This window comes from Emys orbicularis, chromosome 6, assembly GCF_028017835.1.
Source record: "Emys orbicularis isolate rEmyOrb1 chromosome 6, rEmyOrb1.hap1, whole genome shotgun sequence".
Lineage (NCBI taxonomy): Eukaryota > Metazoa > Chordata > Testudines > Emydidae > Emys > Emys orbicularis.
In genome coordinates, this window is record NC_088688.1 from 73,016,592 (window position 1) to 73,039,743 (window position 23,152).

Genomic DNA, 23,152 nt, shown 5'->3' on the forward strand with positions numbered 1-23,152 from the left:
CTTTCCAGAACATCAAATTCAGCAAAACTCAAACTTTTGAAAATCAGGAAATACAGAGTTAAGGTAACTCCTATGCAACCTTAACAGTGCCCTCTTTGAGCAATGTCCCACAATGCCTATAACACACATATTCCCACTCTGCTTCTTCACTTTAATGGATGGGCGCTAACTGCACTTACCATACATAATCACAGTTGTTCTAAGAAGCTCCAACGTATTCCTCCCCCATTCAATACAGTTACACTCAAATGTGAATGTATCTGGAGTGCATGTAGACCATTCCCAGTGGCTATTGGAGGCTCTGAGGGCAGAGTTAAGGTTGTGTGGGTGTTTACCTTAACTCTGTATTTCCTGTCTTCAGAAGTTTGAGTTTTGCTGAACTTGACATTCTGGAAGGGCAGAAGCTATCACTGGACACCCTTAACTCTGCATTAACTAAGATTTTTGTCATTTAATATATTTAGTTCCATAACCAATTTAAAATGCATTCCTATGAACAAAATGTAAAGAAATTCCAAATAATAGAATTTAAAAACTTTATAAAACTAACTAGAAGCAGGTGATAATTATGCTAATTAAACCTGTTAGCAGGTAACAGCCCTTCAGTTTTCTTCTCTTCTCCTGTAGCCAGAGAAATTGTTTCCTGTAAGCCCCCTAGTTCTGTGGTTTATGTAGTAATACCTTCCTTATAGGGGGTATTGTGATGCATAATTTGCTAATGTTTGTAAAATCACTTTAGGTCCTTGACTTAAAAGTGATATAGAGTGTGTTTTGTGTGGTTTCCTTTTTATGTGCATTTTGTTTGTAACTGAAGAAGGAACAGACTTTGCAGGTCACACTCTTAGCTGTTTTATTTCTGCAGTGTTAACAGGAGTGGAAAGCAACATAGAATAATCTTTGTCATGAGTATAGGCAGGCATGATGGAATGCACACAGGGAGCAGACCTGCTGATTAAGAATTTGCCATTTTTATTTAGTCACTTTCCAAAGCAGACCACATTTTCTGTTAAGATTCTATTTTTGGAAAGGAAATTTAAGTATAAAACACAATGTAAGTGGGAACCTCATGAGGTCAGCACCTTTGAAAATCATTTTTTTTAGATTTGATTTATAAATTGCTTTCCAATTGTGCAGAAATCAGTGTAAGTCACTGTCCTCTGTAATTTTTGGAACACAATGATTTACTTGAATATACCAGATACCCTCAAGGCTGTCACAATTACCATAGAATAAACAATATTTAAAGGGTGTTTCTGCAGATTAATTTAAAACAAGCCACATTATATAGTTGAGGGAGAATTTGCAGAATGTGCTTTGCATAGGAACTCTAATGCCTACGTAGAGCCTGGCCATCCATGTTCATTGACACAGACCACTGAGAAATGTTGAAAGCTCACCTCCTTAGTGTTTCTGCAGCATCTGATTCTAATTTGAACTTGTGTTTTATAGCTTGAGACAATTGGATGGCAGCTTAACCTTCAGATGGCTCAGTCCACCCAAGCGAAACTGAAATCTCCTCAAGCTGTATTAGAACTTGGAATGAGCAATGAAGATTCAAAGGTAGGAAAGCCACTGCCTGGCAGAGTGAACTTATGCAATTTTTTAAAGAATTATAATTTTAAGGTTCTAAGACTATAACTAGCTCTACTGATTGTCACTAATCTCACAGCAGTGTTTTTACTTATTTTTTTAAAGGTAATTTAATTTAAGCAAGTGGAATTAATAAAGAATTGGCATATTGTTATTTGCATTAAATAGGTTTTGGGGTTGAATGTCATATAAGCAGTTCTTTGTACTATAAAGATATTGACAGTACATGTCATGGGGTATAGTTATTTTATAATATGTACCTCCTGATTGATAACTCTTACATATTTTGCACCTGGTTTTCCTCTGCCTTCTACTTTGTTTTCATTTATACTTTGCAAAATAGGGCTGAGATTTTTATCAAATCATTATGCATGTGTTCTAAGACCACTATACAGGTGTAAATGACAGTGGAGAGCCAGGGTCTTTACACTTTTATCGTACAACCCTAACTAGCATGCGGTTTTTAGCCACTGGTATAGCTACACTGGGACAGCCACTGGTATAAACATGCTGCACCAATGTAAACCTTGGGTTGTGCTGGTGGATTTTACTTCAATTTGAAACGGACATGCTCCGTCAATGGAAGCCACTTTTTACATTTATGTTGTATTTTTTGCTAGTGGTTTGAACTGAACCAGTACAGTGGTGGGTAAACCTTAATATAGGCAAGGTCTGACTAATCTAGAAAGTAAATTTTAAAAATCCTAAAGTAATACAAATAATGTTTTGTTTATGCTTGAATAGTAAGATCTACTGGTTTTGCATATTTTAGGATAGAATTACCTCACCTTGCCAGTGGAAAGTAACCTCCCCCCAATTTTTGTGGTCTCTACCTTAATCTGTGTTAGTGAAAAAGTAGATTTTAAAAAAATGGAGGAAAATTTTGATTCAAGGGACCTGATTCTGCTCTCAGATCATCATTAAACCACAGTAATTCCACTAACTTGAATAGAGTTACTCCTGACTTACACTGGAGTAAATAAGGAGATTTAGGTCCTTGGTCTTCTTGGTGCCTTAAACTGGCGCCTGTAACAGAGTTCTTTGTTCTTAGAAAAAACAGTAGATTACCTGAGGGTGAATTTTAAAAAACCTTAATACAGAAAGCAGATAGCATTTTGTATACAAGTCGTAATGAGCAACATATGTAAAATGCAGCTACAGAAAATGACTAAAAGAAAACACTGGAAAAACATGCACATGCTGCTATAAAGGAATATTCCTTCTTAATAGTTTCTCTTGAAGTTTTGTTGTTGTTTTGATAAGAGTATGTAACCCTTTAAAAAAAGAAGTGAATTCATTAAGATTTTGTACATTATGTCAGAAAGAAAGAATGGATCCTAATGCATCCAACCATGCCACCTTGAGCTATGGTTTGTTCCTATATTAAAGTCACGTGGTCAGGCTTGGTCATTACTTAGGTGGGAGATCACTAAGTGAAATGCAGGTGCTACAGGTACTTGCATTAGTGAATCAAGTGAAGATCTTTTTGAGGAGGCGCAGAACCAATGCGAATGCTTTATTTTAGTGGAGGACTGTACTGTTGGATATGCTAATTTTTGGTTGAGATGTAATACCAGGGTCATGTTTGTAGTCATTAAAGACCCTGTAGCACTTATCACAAGAGTAGGGTGATAAGGCTATGTCCTGGCCAAATTCAGACCTGCATAATTATATTCTTCTTGTTTAAATTCTTCCAGAAGAAACTGCATATTGTATTCTTTTTCAATTTTGTGCTAAAATGTTTTGTAGCCAATGTGATCAGCTGCAGGATTAGCTGCAATTCAGTGGTGACCAAAGTGATTATATAGTTAGACTATCAGTTATTAGTGTTATAGTGATTAAAATGTATAGACCATTGATTGACTGTATTTGTGGTTTGATATTAAAAATGTTCAGGAGACCAAATAACCAAAGTTAGCAAATTTATTGCCTGAAGATAAAATAGTACAATACGTTAAGGAGGTATACACACTACTCCCTCTGGGAAGCTGTTTTTCACAGCATGCAGCTCACTTTACACAGAAAGTGTGCTTCAAAACTACCAGACCTGTGTACAACTTAGAAATCACTGTATATATTTCAGCCAAGACTAAAATTCACCAATCACTTTTTTACCTTTTTTACCAGTCCCTTCCATCATAAGGGCACCTGTTCCAACCCCCCCCCAGAATGAACACACACACACACACCAGAAGAGTACAATGAATATAGGAAAGGGAAATATTTATTTACAGAGGGATGAATGGAGGGAAACAACAGGAGGGGAAAAGATAGGGGAAGCGATAAAACTGGGTTACATTCAACACAAGCCCCCACAGGCCACGGTCTGAAAGGGCAAACACCAAGCAATGCATCTGCAGAGCTGGCGCTTGGGGAGGGGGCAGCATCCGGAGCCCCCTGGCTGCCCATACACATAGGAGCCAGAGGACATGCCACTGCTTTCGGGAGCCACACAGAGCCACATCAGCCAGGGAGCCTGCCTTAGCCCCGCTGTGCTGCCGACTGAACTTTTAACAGCCTGGTCAGTGGTGCTGACCGGAGCCGCCAGGGTCCCTTTTTGACTGGGTCTTCTGGTCGAAAACTGGACACCTGGCAACCCTAGGTCCATTCCTTGTCACCCATTTCAAGCTTCTGGCAAACAGAGGCTAGGGACACCATCTCTGCCCATCCTGACTAATAGCCATTGATGGACCTATCCTCCATGAATTTATCTAGTTCTTTTTTGAACCCTGCTATAGTCAACCTCCCCACTTAACTAGCTACAGCTTTCTTCCTTATTCCCAATGCAAACTCACAAGCCCCAGTACTCAGAGCCCCATACCACTCTCGGCAGAAGTAATACTGGGTCCAGCTCCGGTTTGTCCTTTTCGGGAGATTCCTCCCTACCACAGTGCTCCTCCTGGCTCCTGTCTTGGGATGTCTCCGGTTGGCCGCTCTGTCCCTCCCAGGCTTCGGGCAGGTTCTCGGCTTCTTCACTCTGGGAGGGCCTGGAGCTGCAGACACGCACGCTGTTGCTCTCCCTCTCTCTCTTCTTGCCTCCCCCCCTCCTGCCCCAATCCCCCCAAAACAAAACAAAAATAAAACCAACAACAAAAACCAGCACTCCCTCTTCCTGGAACAATCAACACTGCCCCCCTTAGTACAAAGATTTAAAAGGGCCATGCTCTCTAAACCCCAAAGGGGTTACACTTGTTTTTCTGCTACCATGGTGTACCTTTTCTTATTTCTGTTTTGGATACCATATTCCACCCTAGGATACCTACTGTCCTGTGTTAGGACACAGAATCAATGGATCTTGCCTTTGAGAGGTATTATATTCACTAATGCCAGAAGCTATGTTTAGCTTTTGCAGAGTATTGTGGGATATATATTACTTGACATAAGTGAGCAAAGTGAACAGAATTGTAGGAAAGACCTAATATAATTTGGTTAACATATCTGCCCACATGCTGGGTATAATACTTAATATAGCATGCCCTACCCCTAACATACATATATTGGCTAATAGTTAAGACTGTTAAAAGTGTGTATGCAGATGTTTATATCTTTGCAGTGTTGTGCCCAGTATTTCCACCTGTGAAGTGTAGGACCAAATATGTTTGTGTGCAATTTTATACATGGGCACTTAGAAGTTGAGTAGAGGCCCAGCTGAAAGTTTTTTCCCATGTGTACAGTGGATTCATTTTGACTTTTTTGTAATCAGTATACAGTATTTTCAGGGTTTAAAATAGAGAATTCAAGCTCTAATTCTGGCTATCATATATTTGGCATTAGACAAGCCACTCTATTCCTTTGCATCAGTTTTCAGCTATAAAAATATAAAGACAAAATCCTTATCCTTTGGGTTGTTCATTGACATTAGATTCCTATGGAACCAGTCTGCCTGTGTGATGTATCTGTTGAAAGCTCAAGCCATATATATCAAAAGTGGCTTTTTCCGCCACTGCCTGGCCATGTAGTGACATATTAGTATTTACCGATAGCAGGGCCGGCTCTAGGATTTTTGCCGCCCAAAGCAAAAACAATTTTGGCCGCGCCCCCTCCCCCTTTTTTAATTACCCCACCCCCGGCCCTGCCTCAACTCCGCCCCTTCCCCAAATCCCCAGCCCTGCCTCCTCCCCCCAGGCTCTCAAGCCTAGGAGGGAGGGAGGGAGGGAGGGGGAGCAGCGGCATGCGAGCGGCAGCGGAGGTGAGCTAGGGCGGCCGGGGCACATTTTTAGGGGCGGCATTCTGGCGCCGGCCATGCCGCCCCTAAAAATGTGCCGCCCCAAGCACCAGCTTGTTTTGCTGGTGCCTAGAGCCGGCCCTGACCGATAGATCATGTGGTTGTTGTTGTTTTTTTAAATCAAAAGACAGTTTATTTTGTTCAATCCACCAGCACATATTTCCTTTATAAACACAACTCCAGTTCCTAAACTCTTTCTGTTGATTCTTTCTCTTTCTTTTTATTGATGCAATCAGATGGAATTGGATTTTCTTGCAATTACTACGAGCCTTGAATAACAACTCTGAAATTGGTGCTTAGTAGATGGAATGGTGCAGCAACAAAAACATACAAATGCTGTAATGTTTTGCACACTGAAATTTAGAAATCTGGGTTGACCTGAAGAATAACAGCAACTGGCTTGCGGCTTATTGATCACATCCAGTATAGGACAGGTTTTAAGACAGAAAGACACTCATCTATCTGCTTCATAAAAGTGTTGAGGCTTAATTAGTTAATGTTTGTAAAGTACTTTTCATCAGCAAAGTTCTGTGTACGAAAATGCTAAGTACTTATCTCAGCGTCCTAAAAGTTATACAGCTTTTCTCATTTTCTCCCTAACCTTATACATAGAAGTAATTGCAGCCTCTTATTCAGAATTTTGGTATGCATCCCACTTACTATTTCAAAATGGCTAATTGTTTATATATGCTATTTATCCTCCCCGCTTGAACGTAATGGCCTGTTGTTGCTCCATGAAGGAGAGAGATCGAAATGATGTACAGAAATTTCTTTCTAGATTAGCTCATTAGGGGGCAGTAGTGCTCTTTCCCTTCATTATACTTCTCTGGCACTTGACTGTTTTTTGAAATAACATTCAAAATCAATTGTGAAGTCAGTAGTTGTGGGAAATGCTAAGTGTTTACATTTCTAATCTGTATATAACAATAGAGTTCTGTTGCACCCGGTTACAAAATTAATGCCTATTAATCAAAAATATGCAGAGCAAAGTAAATGAAATTTGCCTTTATTTTCATTTTTGCTAATTGTACTAGTATGATCACATTCATTTATGTTTACTACAGCTAACTAAATTAAAGATCACTCAAACATGAGCTTCTTTGTCAGACTCTAACGTTCAAAATTGGTACTTGATTTTCCTCCCTGGAGAAATAATTTTAAGCCCTTGGATGTTTCTGTGGTATTGTTTCACAGCTATGACTTAAAGTAGTTCAAAGGTAATCTGAGTTGAAGGGTACACAATACCTCAGATTTGTATTCAATGCAGTAATGTTTGGCAGGTATAAAATGACTTTCAGAGTTATAATACTTTAAAGTATTATACCAAGAAAAACCCCCTAGGAAATATTCTGTTTGGACTTTTTCTGTTAATTTGTATTATTAGTTGCAGTATCTTAATTGCCAAGGAAATATGCTGTCTAAAACTCTAAAATAATTAAACTAGGATTATCTGAATTTTGGTAAATTTGTATCCTCATTTGCTACAAGCTTCAATCTTCACTTATCCTCAGTTCTTTTGTTTCATCTGCCTTTTCCTGGGGAGCTGGTATGAAATCACCTTGACAACAAAAACATCATTTAGCTTATGGTAAATTGGATTGGAGTCTGATTACAGATGGTGCTTTATTTATGGAAAGGAAATTTTAACTTGGAGTCAAAGTGAGACCTGCTAATACAGTTTGAGGATCGAAAATGTTAAATTATATTTCTAAATCTTAAAAAATGATCTAAAAAGGATTTCTTATGTAGGTTTACTATAACATTTCTTAATAATAGTGCTGTTAAAAATGTCTTTTGTGTAATTTTAATAATTTTTTTCTTGTTAAAGAGGCACTGAAAGAAATTTGTTTGGGAATATTTTATTGGTTTTAAAATGTTGCTACTTTTCCCCTACTGTAAATAGTTACCATTCTGACTTTTTTTAGAAATTGTAGAAAACTGATAATTTATTTAGGACCTAATGGGTATTACTGTTTTTATGGCTGTAGCGCCAGTTAACCAGTGGAGGGAATACAAGTTAAAAATTCTTATTCCGATAGCTGTGCCGCCAGTATGATACTGGTTTGCAAACAAAGAAATAATCAAAAGAAAAAGCCCTATGTTTATTTTATGCCTATCTAGACAAATGCATTTTCATACAGTATAAATAATAATTTATGTATGTAGAAATGAGGTGGTACGGTATTCTTATACTTTGAGACTATGGCATCAGTTATGCCTAACTCGCAGATGACAAATCTCCATAAGACATCTCGGCCTAATCTCTATAATAGCTCAGGATTATCCTCTGAATCCCCTGGGGCCATCTCAGACACTTGTGTGGTGAAGTTCATAGAAAAGTTTAAGATCTTCAGGATATCGCCTTAATGTTTGTACTGAGCGCTTCCCAAAGGGGGATGAGTGTGTTTGAGCTTCTGGAAAGGTTTAGAGGCCTGGTCGATCTGTCCCCCTCTTTACTCTCCAGGGATCATGGCTCCTTTAGTGCCATTGGCCATTCCTGCCACACCATTCCATTAGGAGCAGACAACACAAAATGGAAGAAAAGGACATACATGATTTATTGTGAGATTGGACATATATTGCCTGTATTATACCTGAAAATCCTCATTTCCTATCTAGCATTCTCCCATTTTGTATTCTGCTTAGTATTATTTTTCTCCAAATGTATTACCTTGTTGTTATCTAAATTAAATCTTATTCCACTGACTTATTTTCTCCCCTTTCTTGTTGCTTTCCCCTCTTCTCCATTTCATATACAACTTCTTTTTAACCTTTGGCTCTTTAAGTACTTCTTTATGTTCCCACATTGGCCTTCTTTCTTTTTGCTCATATTTTTCTTTTCTACTAGAATTGCTATCTGTAGTGTTCATGTGATAATATCTCTGAGTATATTGCAGTTTTCAGGTATCCTGTTACTTCCCAAAACTTGTCACAGGTGATCCTGTCAGAGTTGCCAATACAATACTAAACAAAACAAAACTAACAAGATGCCAATTTTTCATAAATACCCATTTTTTTCTGACAGATCATATTAAAATATAATTTTACTATAGCAGGTTTATGTTCATGCTTATGTCATTTTTATCAGACAACTTTAATAACACCATTGACCTTTTTAAAGGAAAGAAGGTAGTAATATAAATATTTTAAACAGATTTTCTTTAATCATTTCTTTAAAATCAATAAAGCAGTCTGACTGTACTTGGCAGAAATGCAATGCATCATCACACAGGAACATGAAAATAAAGATTCGTAAAGGTCTAAAATTAGTATTTGGAACAGACTCTTTTTTTTTTTTTTTTTTTACTGAGAGCCCAATTGCTTCCCCCATCCCTGATTTTAACAGATTTTCTGCGAGTGTATGGACTTTGACAAGCTTGGATCCTGTCTACTGCTTCTCTTATCTTCACAAAGTATGCTTTTTTGTTCATTAGGTTCACCATTCTGGGCATTTCCTTCCATCTTTAACTGCAAGGCAGAGCAGACCAAGAGAAATAGTTCTTTCCTTCTCATTGAGCTATGCTATCTGCTGACTTCAGATGGAAATGTAGTTTCTGGTCTGCATGCCATCTAGACAGAAATGACCTGCAGTCCAGTGCACTATGGATCTTTAAGGGAAAATGTATGAAACTTTATCAAGTTTCCCTTTTCATTCTTCCTCTGAAGGGGTTTTTGTCTGCAGCTTGGGGTTAACAGTGTGAAACAGTGGCCAATGATGATAGCCTTTGAAGCAAGGATGGCTCTTCTTTCCCTTTGAGAGAGTTAAGCAGGTGGGGTCCAGGTTCAGGAGGCAGGGCTGAACAAATTTACAGCTGAGGTAACCTCCCATTCCTCTTAAGAGCTTGGTGCTTCCTCATTTCTCAGGGATCAGGGCTTATCTGGATATTGTTTTCTCAAAAAGCCCTTACTAAGTGTAGTAGGAAGAGAGCCTAAAACATAAGCCCTTGTATTAGAGGCCTGGTATGAGGCAGAACCTGCTCACAAAATTTGGCAAGTACAGGGCTAATATTGCAAAAATACACATTCTTAAGGAGTGCTAGTCACAGAGTGCTCACGCAAACACATCCCGATATCAAGTGGTACTAAAACATCCCGATATCAAGGATGGTACAAAAACATTCCCCAGGGATAACAGGAACACACTTACTCCCTCCTAAAAGATAAGGTCAGGATAACAGTACGTAATAAAGATGTTTTAATCAAACCAATATGTATAAGAATAAGCAATAACTAGCCACGTCAGGGGGAAGTAACTACAGTAACTATGTCAGAGGGGCAGTACTAACTTGTTTGTATCAGGGTATAAAAATGTATCTCAGAGGGAATATTTTTGTCTGGCCTAGGGAGGAACGGGAAGTCCTGCTATCTGAGCTGGTCCATTGTTATGGGCATACATATATTAGGGGTCCGGTAAAGTCTGTGGAATACTAGCACTGTGCTTCGTTGACAATAAACCTGGCTGGGTGCCTTCGTCCCTCAATGGATCTTGTGGTCATTGGGCGGTTCGCTCGAGGTCTGCTTTGCCAGCTGTCTGCGCAGGGCTGGGGCGGCACACAGAGGGAACACACACACACAGCCAAACATCTATCAACATTTAACCACACTAAGAAGAGTAAATTGTGCTTCCAGCTCCTTCAAAAAGAGGGCAATTAAAACCGAAACCCATTACTTTTCAAATGTTGGAGGAGTTCTCATCAGGAGCAAACAGAATGCAAGGGTAAACTGCTCCCCACAGCCTGCACTCTACCTTGGCCATTTCCCTCCTAGATAGGGAGATATATGCTCTTTTTCCTTAGAAAACGTGATAATCTTGCCTCTTTCGTACAGAGGTGAAATGAGCTCTGCACATAATTTTTCCATTGTTAATTTCAATAGTAGGAAAAATAGCTGAATTACTTAGATTACGTTAGTCAGTGATTCACTGTGTGGTGATGTGTGGACAGAGTTAAACGTGTTCCTGGAAATTTAAGACTTTTAATGCTTAGTATCTCTAGATTTCCTGATTTTCAAATGTCCTGATATTTTTGAAATACCATGTTCTGATTGAAGGTGTCTATATAGTTTTAGCTTTTTCTTTTATAGTTTGTTTGAAAATTTGCCTCTTAGCTAATATTGTGGGTTTGACCCTGCAGTCTTTACTCTGGTAAAACTGCAATTAACTTCAAAATAAATTAATGGGAATTTTGTCTGGGAAAGGACTGCAGGATTGGGCTTTACATCCAAAACAAGACTCATTATAAATAACTGTTGAATCACTGTCAACAATGTTCAGCACACTCCAAGAACTGTGTTGCTGTATTAGTCTTAGAATAATATCTGGGAAGGTAAGATTGCCCATGAGGTCTAGATCCTGTGAGTTTTGGTTTTTTTGGTCAGCCTTTCTATCAGTTTCTGAACAAAATTACCGTTACCTTCATTCTAAATTAGTGGTATATTGCAGGCTTTTACTGTAAATTCCCTTTTATTCCTTCTTTTATCTTAGCCCATAAAACTTTTTTACTTGTCATTGATGATAACTCTAGGCAGTCTAATTCACTGTTATAGAAATTATATATTGTACTACTCTGTTATAAGGTTTTATGAAATTGCTAAAAATGTCTCTATGTGGCTCCCATGGAAATTGATGTGAATTTTGCTGTTGATTTCAATGGAAACAGGATCTGGTGAACCAAAGTAATAGTTTCATAAGGAGGGAATATGTTGTTCAGAATTAAATAAACATAGTATTTTGAGAAGTTTTCATAAAGAAGCACAAGAAATGTGTGTATTTTGCTACTAAAAAAAGTCCTCCTGTCTCTCTCTCCAGTGTCAAATCTCATAGACTTTAATAGACTTTAGACTTTAAGATCAGAAGGGACTATTATGATCGTCTAGTCTGACCTCCTGCACAATGCAGGCCACAGAATCTCACCCACCCATTCCTGTAATAAACCCCTAACCTATGTCTGAGCTATCGAAGTCCTCAAATCATGGTTTAAAGACTTTAAGGTGCAGAGAATCTTCCAGCAAGTGACCCGTGCCTCACACTGCAGAGGAAGGCGAAAAAACCCCATGGCCTTTGCCAATCTGCCCTGGAGGAAAATTCCTTCCTGACCCCAAATATGGCGATCAGCTAAACCCTGAGCATGTGGGCAAGACACCCAGGGAAGAATTCTCTGTAGTAACTCAGATCCCATCCTATCTAGTGTCCCATCACAGGCCATCGGGCATATTTACCGCTAATAGTCAAAGATCAATTAATTGTCAAAATTAGGCTATCCCATCATACCATCCCCTCCATAAACTTATCAAGCTTAGTCTTGAAGCCAGATATGTCTTTTGCCCCAACTGCTTCCCTTGGAAGGCTGTTCCAGAACTTCACTCCTCTGATGGTTAGAAACCTTCGTCTAATTTCAAGTCTAAACTTCCTGATGGCCAGTTTATATCCATTTGTTCTTGTGTCCACATTGGTACTGAGTTAAATAATTCCTCTCCCTCCCTAGTATTTATCCCTCTGATATATTTATAGAGAGCAATCATATCTCCCCTCAGCCTTCTTTTGGTTAGGCTAAACAAGCCAAGCTCTTTGAGTCTCCTTTCATAAGACTCATCAATGGCTACACATTATAATATGGTGTGTACTGGAATAAAGCTAAACTGTCAAGTGAAATCAAGATTCAGTTTCCAATTGTATGAGCAGTATGAAATGTAATAGAACTGGAAACCCAAATAGTTTTTTTTGGTTATGTCAGCATATCAAGTTCTTTTAAATTCTGTTTGACATACCATGTGCGGCATAATTGAGAATTGCTTCATCTCTAGAATCTAAATTACATTTTAATGGTACTCTCACTATATTCTATTTTCCTGTCATTGTATGCAAATTCTTGTTAACAGAAATGAGAGAGGTAAACACATCCATGTTGAGGGGTGAATTTACACTCGTTGGTGTTTTTATCTGTTTTTAATTATGCTTTCAATTTATAAAAAAGATGTTGCGCCCATTAACTAGTATTCATTCAGTGGTCTGAACCAATGCATGTATCTTGCCCTATTGATAATATTGGAGTAGGCAAAGCTAGTTTGGTAACAAGTGTTTAAATACTACTCCTCATTTTTTTTTCTTTGAGCCATGATATTTTATCCTTGAATATTGGAGGCATGGGAATGGGGATGCACAACACCAGCAGCCATATTTGGATGGGGAACAGAGTAGGGTTACCATATCTATGAAATAAAAAAAGAGGACCCTCCACGGGCCCTGGCCCCGCCCATTTCCCCACCCCCAGCCCTGCCCCAACTCCGCCCCCTCCTCCCTCCCACTCCCAGCCACGGGGAAAGGGCTGCCCGAGTGCTACCGGCTTCACGGTTTGCCGGGCAGCCCCCAGACTCTGCGCCCCCGGCCGGCGCTTGCCCAGCGCAGCTGGAGCCCGGGAGGGGAAGCGCCCAGCCGGGGGCGCAGGGTCTGGAGGCTGCCCGGCAAACCGTGAAGCCGGTAGCGCTTGGGCTTCGGGCAGCCCCCTTGCCTCCGGACCCTGCGCCCCCAGCCGGGCACTTCCCCTCCCGGGCTCCGGCGGCGCAGGGTCCGGAGGTATGGGGGCTGCCCAAAGCCCGTAGCGCTCGGCTCTTAAACAGAGTCAAAGAGTCGGGGAGGAGCAGAGCCGCCGCGGCTGGAGGCTCTGCTCCTCCCCATACTCTTTGGCTCTGTTTAAGAGCCGAGCTGCCCCAGCGCTACCGGCTTCGGGCAGCCCCCGTGCCTCCGGACCCTGCGCCGCCGGAGCCCGGGAGGGGAAGTGCCCGGCTGGCGGCTGGGGTCCGAGGCAAGGGGGCTGCCTGAAGCCCATAGCGCTCGGGCAGCTCGGCTCTTAAACAGAGCCGAAGAGTCAGGGGAGGAGCAGAGTCGCCATTTTCCCGGACATGTTCGGCTTTTTGGCAATTCCCCCCGGACGGGGGTTTGAGTGCCGAAAAGCCGGACATGTCCGGGAAAAAGAGGACGTATGGTAACCCTAGAACAGAGCCTAAAAACTGCTTGCTGAGGGAGTTGAACGTAGCTGCCTACTGAAACTGTGAGTGGTAGGAGATGTGGGGGGAGGATAACTACTGACTAGCTGGTGCTGGCAACTTCTCAGGAACTGCACAGAGTGATGGGAGAAGAGGTTTTTGTCCCCAGCCTGGATCCATTACCAGGAGCTCTTCCTCTCTCTCACCCCCTAATTCTCACCAGGACATTAGCTTGCTACCTCCCCTTGCCTGTCAATACCTCTCTTGTCTCAGCACTCTCCTCCTTCCTTTCTCACATTTACCTTGGTGGCTTGGTTCCCCTTCAATTAGCAAGCAAGTTATGTGCTCCTCTTGCAGATCTATTAGGACTGTGGGAATTTCCCCTCACCTTGTCCTGTGCCGACTCCTTAAAGAAGAAGGAGATAGTGGGATGGGGAGGAAGAGCAAGGATATTAGTTGTAAGTTGAGCTCTGCTACATACATTAGCTCTCTCAGAAACCCAAAATATGGTGTCAAACTAAGTACTAACTTTTTAGAAATACCATTAGTTGCACCCATGTTTTAAAAGTGTGGATGAGTGGTGTAAACCACCCTTTAATTACCAAGAAACATGAGCACTATTCTTGCTTCACAAAAAATTATAATAAATTTAAGAGCAGCAAGAGTCAAGGAAGAATGACTGTCATAAATACAATATGATTTTGTGATCCAGAAGCAACTGGAGAAGAAATGGAATATGCTTTTATAAAATAGGAGATGAAATCACAGATGTCTTATATAGTGCATTTTGCTAGGATCAAGACAATTTACAGAATTGCTCTGTGTGTGTGTTTGTGTACACAACCACTGAAGTGCAGAGTTCCCTCTGAGATGATATGCTGCAGGTATTCAACTGTGCACACAAACACACACAGTAGTTTCATGATAAGAAGTGAAGGATATAAATTCATCCCCTGTGCATCTGTCCTAATAATGGAATACAGCTCTATGGTATCTGAGCACCTCTCAATGGATGATATCCAAAATCACAGTAGACCAGCAGTCTTAATTTTGATCCCTACTTCCCTTAAGGCAGTTTGAGCTAGATGATCTGGTTGTCCCTTCTGGCCTTAAACTCTGTGACTATGACTCTGTGTGCTATTTTCTCCTCCCCTCTCTTTATTGTGCACCATCTCTTGTGTCTCTTTATTGTCTGTCTTCTTAGTTTTTCCACAACGTCAGGTAAAAACAGCAAAGTTGAAGAAGTGTATTTTACATTTTGTTCTGGAGATTTGTGCTCAGATAGTACCTACTCTGCAGGTACAGTCTGCCCCCCTTTGTCCCATTTCAGATACCAGGTATATTCTTACCAGGTATATTGGCACTCATGGCTGCTGGCTGCACATCACAGAAGTGCTTGGCACTATATATTATTTTTCTCTTTTTGTTTAATATTTGCCTAGAAACTTATTTGGTTCTTTTGACTTAATTTTGTCCCTCCATTTGGCAAATGTTGATTTCTTCCCGTATTTTTGTTGGAATTGAATTCAGCGTGGCTGTCTTTGTTTAATAAGCTGTTGTAGTTACATTGCACTGTGTTATACCAAAACTACTCGGTGTGTCTTCTACCATTCTCATACCATTAGTCTATTTCTTTATCTTTTGTTATTTCAGTAGTTTAGATCCTGATTCTGGACCCATTGAAGTCAGTGGCAAAACTTCCATTGGTGTCAGTGGGAGCAGGCTCAAGTTTTTAGGGGCCAAACCTTCAAGGTGCTTGCTCAGCATTTCCATGGAGGTGCTGAATACCCTCTAGCTCCTGTTGTATACTCCACTCTTCTCATAATTGAGCTCTCATTGATGAAGTGTCATAAGGAGCACAAAATTGTTTTTATATGTCCAAAAAAAGTATAAATTGCTCAGCAATATTTGTTGTGATTTGTTTATTTTTGGTTTTAAGGTAGTTAGAATTCATGGGATTTTCCATTCCAAAAAGGGCAATTGGTTGTCAAACTTTTAGTCTTAGCATTTGACTTATGTTTCTTTACGTGTTATTAGTTACTCTATGGCACACTGGCAGCAGCACATATGGTTTCTGTTATTTTTCAGAAATTCATGGAATATTCATATTAATTCCTTCTATTGGATGACAACTGAATGTTTTCTTTTATTGACAAATATCTCAGCAACTATGTGCAATTACAAAAGACTCTGTGTGTGTGTGTGTGTGTGTGTGTGTGATTTATTTAACAGAGGGAGTAACTGAGCCACAAAGATGTTAAATGACTTGCCCATATCATTCATATGTGTGTGTATATATATTTTATATCTGTACACGCCCATGTATAAATATACATGCACAGTTCAACTGATCCTAGAGTTTATTAATTAGACTATCATTTTTATGGGTAGCTTTGAGCAACTTACTATATATATTATACTATAATTCCATAAAATCCCATTTGAAAGACCCAAACCATTGTGCCTTGAAGTCCATCAGCTCTATCTCTGATGACCCATCAAAGGGAGCAGCTTTGCTACCTGACGATCTTCAACTAAAAATGGTCCACTGCCAGTCTTAAACAGTACTGCTGAAAGAACTAACAGCAGGAGCGACACATGTCCTGTTCTCTCTAATCTGATATTAGCTACCAGGATGATATATATATATATATATATATATATATATATATATATATATATATATATATATAGTAGGAGAATAGGCTTCTCAGGTAATTGGAAGATAAAAGATAAAAGATGTTGTGAAGAGGCCAGTTTGATCTAGTAGTTAGTCCAGAAGACCTGAAATCAGGAGACCGGGATTGTCTTCTTGGCTGTGCTAATAATTTGCTTAACCTCTTTGTGACTCAATTTTTCCATCTGTAAAATGGAGATAATATTTATACATTTTTGTAAAGTGATTCTTAGGTAAAAAGCGCTAAATAAATACTAAGTAGTATTTTAGATCATACATATCTTTGTTGAGTATCTAGAGCATACCTACAAGTTAACATGCACTAATTAAAAAAAAAATTGCATTTTTTGCAAACTCTGCTATTCTCTTAATTCCTGATCCTGCACCATTGAAGACAATGGGAGATTTTGCTTTGGCTTATGTGGGTGTTGGAGTAGGGCCTTAGTGTGAGGTAAACTGTTGCAAGTGTCATAACAGCTGTTTCATGTTCACAATGAAAGAGATGATTTTGAACATTTTAAAGCAGTGGAATTTGATTTGTCATATACATGATAATCAAAGAAAGAACTTTCTCCCAGCAGGCAACTGGCCTGCCACGAAGTGTTTGTACCTACTACCGACGGATTTGTGGTTCCAGGATCGGACTCCTGAGTTATCTCAGGACCCATATGTAAATTTGTGGTAGAGATCATCCTCTAATTGAGGGATCATCAGTGAATGAATGATACATGACAGTTATTCTGTGACATGGTGTAAGCTTGATTTGTAATAACTGTAAGACTTGTTTAACTTGTTGGTGTCTGCCATTCACACTTTAGAAGGATTCACTCATACTGAGAGTCGCAGCGTCCATTAATCCGTTATCTCTCTGCGTGGTTCTAATGGAGATGGGCCCTTTGGGATTTGGATTTTTAAAGTGGCTTTCTTTCAAAAATATTTTTATTATTCATAATTCTAAAAATAAAATATGAAGTTTCTTCCCTAGTAGATTCAGGCTTGCAGTTGCTTTAAACCTTTAAGAGCTGATTCATTAATATTTTATCTACGGGAACACAACTTCCTTTCTCGAAAGTGTGGCATATTCTAGATCCTCACTTGTGATTGTCCATCTTATTAAGGGGTGTTGTGATTGCTTTCCGCGATGGAGTGTCCACTCCACACAAGACCTGAGTGAGTTTATGTGGGCCAGGAGGGGCTAACTAATCATAGATGCTGCACCTGGAGGGGGGAACCAAGGATTGATAAGGCCTAAAGGCAGATGAAATCCAGTGGTGGGGAGGAGCTGGTATAGGAGTATAAAGCCAGGAAGTGAGAGCAGGAAAGGGGCTGCAGGGAGGAGGTCTGCAGTCACTGCCTAGAGGAAAAGGGAGTTGGCCAGGGACAAGTAGGATATCTGGGGGAGAGTAAGCCCTGGGGTCCGGTCCTGTCCTGTCCTGGACTAGAGTCTTACAAGAGGCACAGAGGAGTAAAGTGGCCGTGGGGAACAGAGGAAGCTCTGGTGGTAAACCCACAGATAGGTAAGGAGGTGGAATAGGAAGGAACCCAGGGAAATAGTAACAAGGTCTGAAACTGAGCTGACCTAGGTTGCTAGCCATAGGGTCTCTGGGCTGGAACCTGGAATAGGAGGCAGGCCTGGGTTCCCCACCAGCCGCTGGGGAAAGTGGCACAGGACCTGAAGTTGAAATGGAAGACTACCTGAAACGGCATTTAGACAGCTAGTTCCATGGAACTTTGTTACCCTGGAAGGGAAGGACTTTATAGTGACCTGAATGGAGGGCTGAGTCATGAAGAGGGAACACTCTGAGACCTGGCAAGAGAGAGAAAGGGGCTACAGCGCACACAAGCAAAGGAAGGTGGCGCCAGACAGGGCAAGAGCTAATTCCCAGACCTAGTTCCAATGAGATGCACCTGTAGTGAGTGGAACCCCTTCACACTTTTGTGTAGGCTATTGTGATGTAGTGCTGCTTCCAGTTGCCATTCTTTATAGTGGATCTGGAGTGGGATATGATGATGAAATACTTTCTTCCTTCAACACAAGAAGTCAGCAATGGCCATATTTTCTTCCACCCAGTCCCCATATTAGGACATGATGCCATGGTATCATGGAATAGGTAACAGAGTCTCATCTAGAACCTGTACTGTGGGGAAAGGCAGCTGCTTGAAATCCAGCTGTTGGGCTTCCCATTACTCCAGTAGTAACCACTGCAGGTTTAGTTGGGAGCAGTCAGAGCTTTGTCTTGCAGCTTTCTACCCTGTCTTTATGGTAGAAACAAGTGTTAGAAACAAAGTCAGGAAGAGGAACATTCATAGTGAGTTTTTATTCCTGTTTATTTGTATTCTATGCACTCACAAGGTGATAGGTGCTGTCCAAAATGTATGTGAAAACACAGTCCCTGTCCCCAGTGAGTCTAAGAAGATGAGGAACTTATGAAAGGGGAGGGATAAAAACATACACACACACACACACACACACACACACACACACACACACACACACACACACACACACACACACACACACACACACACACACACACAGTTTTTAATGATGAATGTCAACTATCCCGAACTAGCCATCCACCTCTATAATTAGTTGACTAGCTTCTTGTAGATGTCACAGTAGAAATAAGTTTCAAGGAGGGACTTCCAGGAGAACAGGATAGTGGCCTAGCTTGAGGCATCAGCTCAAAGAGCCCCCCATGTGTAGGGAGCCCCATGGAGTGGAAGAAGGCACAAAGTCAGCTGTGGGAGAAGCAGACAAAGAGGCGATTGAGTCTAACAAAAATTCACAGAATTGGAAGAGTGGAAGGGGCTGTGAAAGATGACTCACAGACCCACCTAGTCTGACTTCTGTACTGAGACTCTTACACTCCAGCTGGTCTTTGCACAACTTCCTTGCTTTCTGGCTGCCTGCAAGATTTAAAAAAAAATCTTCGATACCTTCTTCCCCCGTCTGCCACTACGTTCTGCTTCTGCAGCTTTTGCAGGGTGGTCAGGAAATACAATCAGGATCTGGCAGAGAGTATTTTCTGCCTTTTGGCTTTGAGTTGTGCCGATGAGTCAAATACCAACACTTAATGGTGTTCCTCAACAGCTCTTTGATAGGCTCTGCTGGATTCTGGGTTGTCTCCCCACCTAAACAGAGCTAACAATTGTTACTATGAGGAAAAAGAAATGTAAACAAACACAAAGAGCTGTGGAGGAGGACCCTGCCTACCTGAACACAGATGGTCTCCCAGGGAAAGGGCAAGCTATAGAGTGGTATTGTGATTAGGATGTTTATTTTCTCTGTGATCTGTACTCTGTATTTCTTGTACTTAAGTAAAGAGCAATAATGTGTTAGACTTCCATGTAAAGCATGTGTGTTTATTATATGCTACACCAGCCATGCAACCCCCGAGAGAATTAAAATGTAATCCAGAAAGTGGGATTCTGAGAGTGTGTGTGTGTTTAAGACACTGGTGTATATTGGGGGTCAGCACAGGTCCTGGGGGCGTAAGGTAGAAGGATTGTGAGGCTCCATTTCCATGAAGAGGTAGCAGACAGAGAGTCAGGAGCCAGGAAATATGCCAGAGGTGCCAAGGAAGAAACAGTACTATAGCTTTCTGAGACCCAGGGAAGCTTAGCATACATGAGGGATTCAGTGACTGGACTCTCTTGCAACAATCTAGTGGGCTACCTGTAGGGCAAGCCCAAGCAGAACTGTCTCCTCTCATTTTGGCATCTCATGGGCAGATCATAGCCTGTGGGTAGAGTTCGTAGAAAAGTATATTCACTATTTTTTTTTGCCCTGTCTGTGACCTGTATCTAGCACCTTAGAGTTATAGTCTGGAAACTGTGGAACTCCTGGTGATTCAGTTTCTTTTAAAGGACAGATAGTTTTCTAACCAATTGCATGGAAGAGGGTAAGATGTATAAGAAATATAGCATTCCTTTTCACTGGTAAGTATGAATGGTTGAGGGGGTTTTGTGCATGTCATTGTGCTATTTAAAAAAAACTATGCCTCTCAATTTGATGACGTTTCTCTATAAAGCTACTGCAGGACCCTATAGCTACCAGTTAACTTATTTTTTAAGTAGATTCAGACTCTCTGATGTGACCCTCACTTCATGAAGTCTGTTTTTTTTTTTTAGTCTTCAACTGCAGTGTGTACAGTAGGAGTCCAACATGACTCTCATTAATGAATTATAAAATATAGTACATTTGGTTTATTTTGCTTAAGTATTCAAGTAAAGTAGAAAAGATTCATGCAGGAAAATTGGCTGAAAACATTGTTAACCATCATTACAAATATTCCATTAAATGCAGCATAGCCATGTCCTCACTCACCATGTCAGGTTGGTCTGAATAACTGTTGGCTTATCACTGCCTCTTGCACATCAGCTACTTTTTTGGACATTATCCTTAAAGTGGGTCATATTGCTTGGAATTTTTTTTTCTTAATATTTAAGATAGTATCAGCGAGACTTAGTTGGACAGAAGCCTAGTGATTGTGGTGGATCTAGTTGTTCAGATTTGTTTTTTGTACTAGTGAAGTTTAATAAATATTGAAGTTGAATGTTAACTAAATTTCCAGGGAAATGGATATGTGTTGTCTGACATGACAAAATCTGAACTGTACCTCTTTGGACACAGTCAGCTGCATGCTGGGAGATTTCCACTAAATTCCTGAAAGAGTTAAAATTGTGTGTGCTGTCTGCTGACACAAATTGAGACTGACATGATAAACTGCAAAACTCCATTTAAAAGTATGTGTTTTTATACCATTACATTGTGTGTCTGTCTGTCATAACTGTCTGTGTTTCTGAAATCTGTTGCAGTTTGGAATACTAGATACTAAGTAGGAGACAAGAATGTAAAATAAATGCCATCTTAGAAAAGTGTTTGTAGAATTTGTCTGACATTGTACAAAAGTTGGCCAAAAGAGAGGAATGAAGAAGGCATAGGTATTTTAATAATACTCTGGTAAAAACTTGGTCAGTCCTTGTGCAACTCAAAGGTTTCCCTCAAGATTTTAGGAAACGGGTGAGGGACAAGCTGTCAAAATATTGTAGGGCTCTGTTCTACCCTTAATGACGTGATCTTTAACTGCAATTGACCTCAGAACTGGTGAGTACACTATGTTAGGTCTCTCACTACTACTAGACTAGAGTGATGTGAACGGGAGCTGCACCTGTGAAATTGATGGCATAATTGGGTTCTTTGTGCGTAGAGAAGAAAGTAGTAATTGGATTTTTTTTACACATTTTTAAACAAGACCAAATTAGATTTTCTTAGTTTTAAGATCTCAAAATAAAATTAGGAGAGGCAGAGAACAAATTGGTAGAAAATACAAGTGTGGTGGGTTCACTATCTTTATATTGTTTGAAGAAAATGCTAGGTCAACACTAACATTTCAGCACTACAGATAACATTCTGAAAAAGCCAAACTAAATTTTGGGGGCATTTCTTTCTATTTCATGGCACCATATTGACTGTATTCTATCTTCTAAATGTAATTAGAAAATGTAAAGAAGCAGCCTGATTGGAGAATGACTTTTCTTATCTCAAAAAGTATTAGTGCTTTCATGTTTTACCTTATAAAATCATTGTATACTCTGACGGAAACATGGGGAAATGGCCATTCAATTTTTAATAGTAAAATATTTTGACTGAACTGGTGTATCTAAGTGGTCTCCAGCCTTTTCACTAGCTTGGTCATCTCATCTTTGGAATGCTGCACAGCAGAATTTTGAAGTGAACTTTCACTGGGTACTCAGCATTTTCTCTGAAACAGTATTTTCATATTTGGTGGGGGAAAATGTTAATACAGCATTAGGGTAGTAAATGTAAACACATTTAGTATGCCAGTAACTCAAAAGTTAAGTTTCCCACAGAAATGTTAACTCTCCACCATTGCACACATGACATACAGTTTAGTATTTTAGCTTACTGGTTATATGTTAAATGACTGAATATGTATGTGCTGTATAGCTGCATTAGTAGTGGAAGCGTAACTTTTTTTTCTTCTTATTGGTGTGTTTACATTTACACCCTTAATGTTTCATTAACATAGTTTTGGTTTAAAAAAAATTAACCTCTAAATTCCTGTGTGCGCATTTATTTTGGTTTAAAGAAATCAATACGAAGTAAGTAATAAAACCATAGAAGTTAGATAAGGATAAGACTTACAAGTCATCTCATTCATTGCTCTGCCAGAGCAGGAGTGTTTCCTGCAATATAATCAATAACTTGTTCTGTGATGTAGCTTTTATCACTTCGCATGTGAGAATGTTGCACAGTACTAGAGCTTGCCACTTTTCCTGGTATTTATTCCAGTTTTTCCATGATTAATTTCAGCCTTTTGGAACACCTTTTCTCTCCTTGATTTTTACAATAGCGTACAAATATTTGTTGCATGTATATACCTACATACATCCTTCCCATGACAATGTTGATGCACAGGGTGGAGACTCGTCTCTTCCATTATTTTCTGTCATTCTCTGCTGCTTCCATCTGCTCTGTCATGTTGAGATTGACTGTTTTGCCCTCCATCTGAGGATTCTTCTTAAGGTTTCTCTTGGGCACCCTTATTTCCTTACACCATTTGGTTTCTGCTTCATGTGAGAACCTGTGTGTTGGCATCCGTATTTGGTTATGCCCAAAATACATCCAGGGCTGCTTTCTGATTCTAGTAGAA

General features: G+C 40.1%; 1 protein-coding gene across 2 annotated transcripts in view; it reads left to right on the forward strand.

Moving 5' to 3' along the window:
• Positions 1–23,152, forward strand: part of COMMD10 (COMM domain containing 10) — a 179,059-nt gene that overhangs the window by 34,751 nt on the left and 121,156 nt on the right. For both annotated transcript variants that reach the window (XM_065406639.1, XM_065406640.1), the window contains one exon: positions 1,450–1,560. In XM_065406639.1, coding sequence (XP_065262711.1) covers positions 1,450–1,560 — 111 coding nt within the window. The remainder of the gene's footprint in view (positions 1–1,449; positions 1,561–23,152) is intronic.